The 10608-nt window shown below is 40.1% G+C and overlaps 1 protein-coding gene across 1 annotated transcript; it reads right to left on the reverse strand.

Moving 5' to 3' along the window:
- Nucleotides 1-3200: 3200 nt before the first annotated feature.
- On the reverse strand, nt 3201-10608 carry LOC103517186. Its single transcript, XM_026829051.1, has 6 exons — nt 10383-10608; nt 9455-9675; nt 7864-8032; nt 7230-7375; nt 3880-4145; nt 3201-3374 (listed from the first exon to the last, which is right to left on the reverse strand). Exons 1-6 carry the CDS (start codon nt 10493-10495, stop codon nt 3201-3203), a joined length of 1089 nt encoding a protein of 362 aa, XP_026684852.1. The 5' UTR covers nt 10496-10608.

A 10608-nucleotide genomic window follows, 5' to 3' on the forward strand; every position in this document is an offset into this window, starting at 1 on the left:
GAGGTTCATCGTTTTCTTTTACTTTAGGCCAGACAGGCCAGACTATGAAAACTTGGGGCATCCACCCCCCCGGTACTTACATCACTTTTGGACTCTCGGCCCCCCCCCCATTCGACAAAATCCTGGATACGGTCCTGCAACCATTTCCTTTTTTTCTCGGTGTTGCTTAACATGAAGAGTCCTTTGTCCTTTCTGTTCCAGGAACCCGAACGAGTTTCAGCATCGTGCTGAAATGACCTTGGCTGGAAGCAAGGAAAAGAACCGGTTCCGTAGTATAACTTGGGACGAGTATGATCCTGTGCATCAGAAGTATCTGGAAATCAGTAAGTTGGGTGGAAGAGTCACTATCAGGTAGACCTGACAGGTACGGCTGAAAATGACCATCTGTCAGGTATACCTGATGAGCACACATTATCAGGTAGACCTGACAGGTACGGCTGAAAAGGTCCGCCTGTCGGGTCTAGCTGATGCCTTATTATTATTCCTTCTCCTTTTCCTCTTCTCTTCTACTTCTAGGACCCTGCTTCTTCTTCTCCATCTATTCCTCTTCCCTCCTTCTCCTCCAACAACAACAAAAGAACTGCCATAAAAACAGAAGAGAGAGAGAGAGAGTCTCTCCTGACATTGTTTATGTTTATGACGGCTCATAAACAAAAAAACTCCGAGATCCATTTTATGACACGGAAAAGGTTTTTGTTCGAAAAAAAAACTTTCTCATCCTAGATTATTCGGTGATGTTTTTTTATGAGGTGTTGTTTTTTTAACCCTCTGGGGGTATTGCTGGGTCATTCTTGTGACCTAGGAGTCGTTATCCAAAGATCATCTTCGTTTTTTTTCTTCGCCCATTACTGTGTACAGACGGGGTCGGCGTTTTTCGTCAGCCTCTCAATCAGCCCTAACTAGGGTGATTGCTTTGGGCTGACATTCGGTTTTGCCTACAAACTTTACGAGTGGATGCCCTTCGCACTCAACCTTTGCTATTTCTTTAGCAAGGGAAATTCAGGCTGGTATACTCCTTGTTTATAGTCCCCCAGCGAGACTATTCTTTCAATCAAATCTAAAAAAAAAAAGTTTACCCCTGTCAATCCTTCAAAGTTTATGCGCATATCTCAGCACTTTAGCTATTACCTAGGTACCTGCAGTTCCTGAGGTGACTCTTACTTAAAGGGTTAATTCTGACTACATTGTCAACTTTTAGTACTAGATATTTGGTGATGAAGTTGTCGAGTTTAAAGATTAAAGGTGCTAAGGTTTAAGGATAAAGTTTAGGTGTGTATGAGATAGAACAGAGATTTAGTTGGCTTGTTTTCACCCTTTTTTATGCTCCTTAATAATTATATTGTTCGCACAGGGCATGATCTGGGTAGATTCTGCTAGGAGTTTTAAGAAGCTATGTACCTAGGATGTAGGATGTAAGTAGGTAAGGTTGAGACGGCCTAGTTAATTTGAAAGGTAGCACGCCTGCCTTGTAAAAGGTCGTGAGATACCCGCCCTTGGCGAACACCCCAACAGACAAGGTTCGTTCTCGAAACGACTGGATATCTTCGAACAGAGAAGGAGGACAGGATAGGACCGGCCACAGGTTTGCCTACGTCACACGTGAAAGTGGTCTGTTTTTCACTTTCTACTTTGGTGTGTAGAGCAGAGGTGGGACTTCGGCCCTGTTCCTGTAAGCAACTTGCACTTTGCATTTCACAAATTTCATGTTATTTTGTCATCACTGCAACTGATAATGGTCATGCAATGTTTTTTAAAGTTTTTCCTTTGTTTAGTTCAATGTAATTTCAACGAAAAAGAATGTTAACTTGTCTTGGAAAAGGGGACTGTCTTATCTTAACATAGGTGGAATTGGTGTGTCCACACAATGTTTGTTTGATACTATGTATGTGACTCTTGACAAGATGACAAGTAGGTACTGTAAGTAGTATTTATTTTTTGCCACAAGCTCTTTTATGCTTGAATTCATACACTCACTTTTTTACTGGTGTGAACACTGCATAAAGTGGACAAATTTTACGGTCACTTGGCTAGGTAAGCCATTTTAAATAATACTTACTTACATGATAAATCAAAATATGGAGGTACTTAGACAGTTACTGACTACAACTACCTACCATGTTCTTCCGGTATCCTTCAATAGTTTTACATATTATTTTGAAGAAAGTAATAAAAGAAGAAAAAATGATTATCTAATGAGCTACATAGGTACAAGGCAATTCTAATACACAATGAAATGACAAATAAATAAATATGCATTACTAAATTTGTAGAACATCTATGTCCATGAATGTTAAAATAAATATAAATTGGAAATATAAATTCAGTATAGGTACATGTATAATAAAAGTTTAAATTAAATCACATAATTATTTGCTTAGCATTCCTAAGGCCAGCTACTCACTATCAGGTAGACCTGATGACAGGTCTACCTGATACTGTGAGTGCTCATCAGGTATCAGGTAGACTTGACAGATGGACCTTTTCAGTTGTACCTGTCAGGTCTACCTGATAGTATGTGTGCTCATCAAATGTCAGGTCTACCTGATAGTGAGTGCCTGGCCTAACAAAATAAGGACCTATGTGATAAAATACTAGGCTCTCTAGATTTATCTCCACCCAATGTGATAAGGACCTATGTAGGGTTGGGACATCGACATCGATGTTTTGAAAACATCGATACATCGGAACAAAAACATCGATGTCAACATCGATGTTTTTGATTACGATATATCGGATACTCGATATATCGAAGTTTAAAAACATCGATGTATCGAACATCGATGTTTTCATCTCGATGTCCCAACCCTAGACCTATGTGATAAAATACTAGGCTCTCTAGATTTATCTCCACCCAATGCTTAATATCATTTGGTACACTTTGGTAGGTACACTTCATAGTCCTTACTAACTTTGTTATCCATCAGTCTCCCACTCCCACCCATGTATCTTCATGATATTTACATATGATAAGCACTTCATAAATTCTGTATATTTCAGGTGGGCTAAAGAAAGAAAAAACAGTCTGCTGGGATGAGAACCAAAAATCTACAGATCTGGTCAGTGCTCCACTCAGCCAAGAAGGCGGGCAGACAAACCGACACATCTCAAGTGAAGCTCTTGTCAGAAGAAGGCCACTTTGCCAAACCATCGTAGTGATAGTACAATGATTACTATAGAAGTGACGGCAGCGCTGAACATGGCTATACAGACACCCAGGGACAGCTCGTTGGTTGGGGGACGGCAGTAGTTACAGAGGGAGGTCTCAGTGATAGTACAATGATTACTATGGAAGTGACGGCAGCGCTGAACATGGCTATACAGACACCCAGGGACAGCTCGTTGGTTGGGGGACGGCAGTAGTTACAGAGGGAGGTCTGGAATAGAGAGGGACACACGGTGAGTTTATGTATTCCTTTGGTAATTTTTGCATCTACATATTGTACTAATACATAGTTGACTGTCATTTTTAGAAATTGAAAATATAGGATGAATGAAAAATCCCTAATCAAAATCGTGGCGTCTGTTCACGAGTTCACTTCTCATTTCCCCTTTCATCATGGTTAATTATACGTATAGGTATTAGGATTATGTACAAAACTACTCTATTACTCCTCCAATTTTTAAGCCATAAAAGCAAAATTAGCTCATTGCCTTGCTCTCATGCCTTTTTAAAAGGCTGCCTTCACATCGCCAAAAGAAGTATGTTCGGGAAAGAGATATACTCACCCAGCCTCCATTATCTCCTATCCAGAGAGCAATCTCTTCTTCCAGTATTTCTTCATAAAAGCAAAATTAGCTCATTGCCTTGCTCTCATGCCTTTTTAAAAGGCTGCCTTCACATCACCAAAAGAAGTATGTTCGGGAAAGAGATATACTCACCCAGCCTCCATTATCTCCTATCCAGAGAGCAATCTCTTCTTCCAGTATTTCTCCCATGGTGTCGATCAAGGACGGTAAATATTCTGGATGGCCTTGCCTTACACAGTCTACGGCTAGACCACCAGCCACACAGTACAGGGAGACTACTTTGGCCCAGGTTAGATCTTGTCTGCTCAGCTCGCGAGCTACCTGGATGAGAACGGAATTGACAGTCTTCTCTGTGATGAATACGACGCCGTTGTGTGCCGAAGCCTGTCGAGTCACACCTGTGAAGAACCAAAAATAGAGTAGAAGAGAATCTACCTGCCTCGGTGGTGTAGTGGTCAAGACGCTCGCCTGGTAATCAGGAGGGCGTGGGTTCGATCCCAGCCGAGGTATGGAATTTTATCCTCATTTATTTGAGAATTTGACCACATAATAATGGAGCTCTCGGGGTTAGGTGGTAGAGAACGCCTAAGGCGTTAACCTCGCCAAGTGGTTGCCTTCCACTCAAGAGTCTATTATTATTTTTATTATTATACCGCCGAAATGGGACTGAAAAGTCCCTTTGCTCCCGCAGAAAAATACTATCTTTCATTTATTTTTTACAACGTTTTGATACAAGGAACTGTAACAACGGAGGTTTTATCGTCCCGAAACATACAGGTACTAGAAAGATCGGTGGGTTAGGTAGATTAGTAGAAGCTTAACCCATCCTTTAGGGCTGTCTAGCTCCTACATCAGGGTTTATACGCTTTTCCCGGAATGAAATTTCATGACTATTCCATGACTTTTCCAGGAAATTTCCATGACTTTTTCCAGAAAATAAACCCTGTACATCTAAGCTTCAGATTAGGCTTTTTGAGTATGGTGGGTTTGGTAGCTAAAAGCATTACTTACAAATGGAATCGCTTGAATAATGAGGGTAAAACTAGCGGCAACCGCAAATTAGCAACTAATGAGGCACTTTCTTCAGATAGGTTATAACAACATGATAGACTATAGAGATCGAACTAAGAGATACACTCTGTATTAACGGATAAAGGTGAGAAATTATCTTTTTTTTTTACAAGAATACCTTCACCAAAGGTAGGAGAATGAGGAGATTATTTCATGATGCACCCTGTATATTGTAAACCAATAATAAGAAGAATAAATAATCAGATCGGTGACTTGTCTCCAACTTGAGCTGGTACACTCTCCATTTGAAGTGCAATAGGCTGTCCCATGTTCCATTCATTCAGTTTGTGCTCCTTGTCAATAACTTCTTCCTTGATTGGATGCATTGATTAGCCAGAGATCATTTCCTCTATTTGTCTCTTCAGTGGTTACTGGTTATTATTCCACATAGGTTCCAGAGTTTGGTCATAGGTATCAAATGGTAAAAGAGAGTAAGCTTCCATGGCGTAGTGGTCACTGCGCTCGCCTTGCACGCGGAAGACCCGGGTTCGATTCCCGGCGGGGTCAAGAAATTTGTATCATGCAAATACAAGAATACCTTCACCAAAGGTAGGAGAATGAGGAGATTATTTCATGAAGCACCCTGTATATTGTAAACCAATAATAAGAATAAATAATCAGATCGGTGACTTGTCTCTAACTTGAGCTGGTACACTCTCCATTTGAAGTGCAACAGGCTGTCCCATGTCCCATTCATTCAGTTTGTGCTCCTTGTCAATAACTTCTTCCTTGATTGGATGCATTGATTAGCCAGAGATCATTTGCAATAGGTCCTCTATTTGTCTCTTCTGTGGTTACTGGTTATTATTCCACATAGGTTCCAGAGTTTAGTCATAGGTATCAAATGGTTAAAGAGTTTGAACCAAAGCACCATCGCCGGTGCCGGAAACAGTGTTGTAAAACTTTTGGAGTAGGTGGCTATAGCCACCTACTCCAACCCTACTTAAGTAAGTACCACCTACTTAAGTACTCATCCAAGCGCACTCCAAAAGTTTTACGTATAGTAGGTATAACCATTTACCTAGTTAACATTTATTTTTGATTCAGCCAATTAATTAGTCAGCTTAGAAAGTAGCGCGTATGCCTTGTAATCGCTGGGTCATTGGTTCGTTTCCCGCCCAGGGCGAACTTTATCCTAAACAGATAAGGTTCGTTCTCGGAACGGCTGCCTTTCTTCCGTCCTGTTCCCGTTCTCTCTTCTTCAATTTCGGGACGATAAAACCTCCGTTGTTACAGTTCCTTGTATCAAAACGTTGTAAAAAATAAATGAAAGATAGTATTTTTCTGCGGGAGTAAAGGGACTTTTCAGTCCCATTTCGGCAGTATAATAATAAAAATAATAATGGACTCTTGAGTGGAAGGCAGCCACTTGGCGAGGTTAACGCCTTAGGCGTTCTCTACCACCTAACCCTTAGAGCTCCATTATTATGTGGTCAAATTCTCAAATAAATGAGATAATTTCTCTTCTTTATCCGTCAATACAGAGTGTATCTCTTAGTTCGATCTCTATTGTCTATCATGTTGTTGTAACCTATCTGAAGAAAGTGCCTCATTAGTTGCTAATTTGCGGTTGCCGCTAGTTTTACCCTCATTATTCAAGCTATTCCATTTGTAAGTAATGCTTTTAGCTACCTAACCCATCATACACAAAAAGCCTAATCTGAGGCTTAGATGTACAGGGTTTATTTTCTGGAAAAAGTCATGGAAATTTCCTAGAAAAGTCATGGAATAGTCATGAAATTTCATTCCGGGAATTCCGGGAAAAGCGTATAAACCCTGATGTAGGAGCTAGACAGCCCTAAAGGATGGGTTAAGCTTCTACTAGTCTACCTAACCCACCGATCTTTCTAGTAGGTACCTGTATATAGTAGTACCTGTAGGTACAGATTCTATAGAACCTCTGGTATTGGTATAACGGCTTGACTGGCATATTGAAACTGATTTGCATCGGTGATAGTTCATTAGGTTGGACTATTGTTTGTCACCATTTGTGTACTGTACAGCGGCAGTGATGTCACGTGATACCGGTAATTTCCGTGACAGGCAGGTATACTGTCGATAAGACGCGTGCTGAAATGACTGTTAGGTCCCCGTCCCCTTCACGTGTAACAATGCTCTATGCACTGTGTCAATTCGTTTTAGAGGTCCCAATATGTCAATTTGTTATAGAGGTCCCCGTAGATAAGGCCATTTCAGAGGAAACAGTATTACCTCATTTAAATTGTGAGCGTACAGTTTGCAGTAAGTAAGAATAATGTTTTGGTAATTCCAGGAATTCACCAGTGGCTTTAGGATTTTGTCAGATATCAATGACCGTGAGTGGCGTAGGTCTTCCTGGACAATTGAATTGTTAACAATTTTGATTTCTCGGAGACGCTTACATACCTAACAATACAATTTCCAATACATACCTGAGTACAATTTAGGATGCAGTCTTTCTAGTTCTTGCCCGATGGTGAGTAGTCGCGGGAACACCTCCCGAATCACAAAGCCTCCTGGTAGACTGGCAACACTGCGAAGTCTCTGAAGGCCACACTTCCGACTAAACAGGCCGGACCTAAAAAAAAAAAAAAAAAAAAAAAAAAAAAAAAAAAAAAAAAAAACAGATCATGAGATGATATAAGAAACAAAAAGTGTTCCTGAAAAGTACAGATATGTACTTATAGGGGAGCATAAAGATCTTTTGTAGAAATTGAATAAAACCTTATTTACTATTATTATCTCTTTAGTCTGGCTAGGGGACGATAAACAGAGAGTAGACTAGCGTCGTGCTGTGGGACTATAAACAGGGAGGAGAACAGCTAACCCTAACCAGCCTAGCTAGCTGGCAGTTCTTCAAAGGGTTCTCTCTGCTTTTAAAGACCAAGCACAAGTCCTCACGATGGTTGACTGCGGTTCAGGACGAGCCAGCCAATTTAACTTGGTTAGAGCTAGAGACCATCACCCCGGTGTATAGCAGATACAAAAAGATATCTTTTCTTTATTCTGCTATTACCGTTCGGCGAAAGCTAAAACCGCTAAAACAACAATAACAACAATTATTACCTCTTGAGGCGGCACCGCATGTACTGGCCCACCAGGGTCTTGCCTTGGGTGACGATGTCCTGGATGGGGATCTGCTGTCGCCAGCCGATGGTGTTGGAGAACTTGCGGGACACAACGTCGCTGACATTGCTGAAGCGACGCTTGCTGGACGCACCCCCCGGCTGATCTCCTGAAGACAAGTAAAGATAGATCAAGTTGAAAGTAGGGCTGTATCCAGAATTTTGTCGAAGGGAAAGCCCGAGGGGTCAAACAATAATGTACCCGGGGGGAAATGCTCAAAATTTTCGTAGTCTCGTCTCTGCTTTTGATATTGAGTGTTTTGCAGATGCACCAAATGAAACTTGTGAATTCAATTATTTGAGTTTGAATATAATTACTAAAATTTTTGAATTTGAATTGAACAGGTACCTAATTATTTTAAATACATACCTATTTAAAGAGAAGTCCAAGTGGTTGGTGGTTTGCATCACAAACAAAATTCTACAGATATACGCGATGCAGAGTTAAACCTTGAGTTGATTTTCTTGAATCGAACACATGCATCTACTTATCTTAGTTCTTGTTCAGTTATGACTTATTAAATTATTGTACCTACCTCTATTTTGATAATAAATATTCATCTACCCATTCAAAAACTAAAAGAATTCACACTACAGCACATTTCCAGATAGACATTTCTACTATTGTGTGAGCAAATTACTGAACGTAATATTCCGCTGCCGAGTAGGTAAATGATATCAATGACGTATTTTAACCCCATTATTTTTCCTCAAAAAATAATGTGATAAATGAGGTGTTGATAGGTAACTATTTACTTAGTGTCAAAAAAATAGTGCTAGTTGAATGTACAATATACATAATATGTAAGTCAATAGAGTTACCTACTTGCCCAGATACGTAGTCATAGGTAAAAGATACCTGGTGGACTTTAGAATTTACTGGCGTATATCCCACACCCACAGCCCTCGCGGAGCAGGGGCCTCAGGAATTTAGGGGCCCCCAAATGTAATATACAAAAATATCTGCCTATAATTTGGAACATCATCTCCTTTTTTCTCGAAAATCATTTTCTGTAGAACAGGGGTTCCCAAACTTTCTCAAGCCACGGACCACATTTGAATTTCATGATTTCTCGCGGACCACCTAGCATCCCCCCCCCTAGATATCATGAAATTCACTAGGTAGGTTGAAATGATAAACATGTACTTCTTCACTATTTGTAAAATATTCTGGGTTTTATTTCATTTTCATTTTATGGACTAGTTTCGCCGGTGAAGGCATCTTCAGCGTTACAGATAAATACACATAAAACGTAAAATAATACTATAAAAACATATATAATCTGGTTACATTGTACAATATATATAATCAACATAATTATATACCTAATCTGGTTACATTGTTTTTTTTTTTTACAATGTAACCAGATTATATATGTTTTTATAGTATTGCACCCCACCTTTTATGTTTCATTGGAATAAGTTATAAATATTTGTCCTGTAAATAGTCGTTTTGTTTATCTCCGTGCGAATCGTTTTGTTTATCTCCAGAGGAAGATATGGTCATGTAGGTTAGAACAATTGGAACTTACCTATAGAATTGAGACTGAGTAGGTTGGAATGGAACGAAGCAGGGAAGCTGAGTTTCCGCCGGTTTAGATTGGCCTGCGAAGGCACTTGTAGTGAGGTCCCCGGGAACTTTTCATTATTCGGCTGCATGACCAGATTCCCCTCGGACATACGGCGCGGTCTAGACACATTACTGACCGCTAGGTAGTGACGCCTGTCGAACGACTGAGGAGGCGAGTCGTGGCTGAAACAGAAAGTGAAAGTGACACACACTTATAGTCCAGTAATGTTAGGCAAAAATAGAGGGTAACTCAGAAAAATTAGCAACAACAGTTTCTCTTAGAATGAACGGTTCACGAGATATTTTAGAAACACTAAAAAAAGTCATAGGCGGAGAAACACTCACTTATAGTCCAGTAATGTTAGGCAAAAATAGAGGGTAACTTCAGAAAAATTAGCAACAACAGTTTCTCTTAGAATGAACGGTTCACGAGATATTTTAGAAACACTAAAAAAAGTCATAGGCGGAGAAAGCGGTCAAGCAGACAGGGAATTTTAGGGGACTTTTGAGCCATGATTCAGAGTCACATACCGAAGCTTTTGGCGAAGAGAAACCTTTGTTACAATTTTTTCCGATGTCAAAGTCCAATTTTCCTGGACTTTTAGGTGCCCCACATGGTTAATGAAATAAGCTGCATGAAAGTGCCGGCGAGGTGGGGCGAAAAAGTATACGCCACTGACGAATGGAGTCGCATTTGAATCCGTAGATTGACAAATGCATTTTCGTCTAACGGTCTTAGCCAACTGCCAATAATTTCTTCATCTCAGTCCTTAAGTAGAGCAGTTAATGCTAGCCCTCCTATATATTTTACTATCGAAGACTCAGAGTAACTTTGTGAAACTCCTTGTCTCCTCCTTTACGCCTTGTTCAAAAAGCTGTGATCAACTTACTTCGGTTCTATTTTGCATTGATTTCTAATACATTCCGTGTAGGCAATGTAAGTTTCACCCATTTTATTCAAGACGTAATCTGCACCGAGTTTTGTATTTGAATCACCACTCATTTCTGGCTCAGCCAAAAATCCGAGTACAGAGCAAAACTTAAAGTTCGGATCCTTTTTTGAATACGACTTCTATTAAAATCCAAATTGATTTTTAGTATTAGTATTTTTATTTA

Source organism: Diaphorina citri, unplaced genomic scaffold (genome assembly GCF_000475195.1).
Source record: "Diaphorina citri unplaced genomic scaffold, Diaci psyllid genome assembly version 1.1 scaffold54, whole genome shotgun sequence".
NCBI classification, from domain to species: domain Eukaryota; kingdom Metazoa; phylum Arthropoda; class Insecta; order Hemiptera; family Psyllidae; genus Diaphorina; species Diaphorina citri.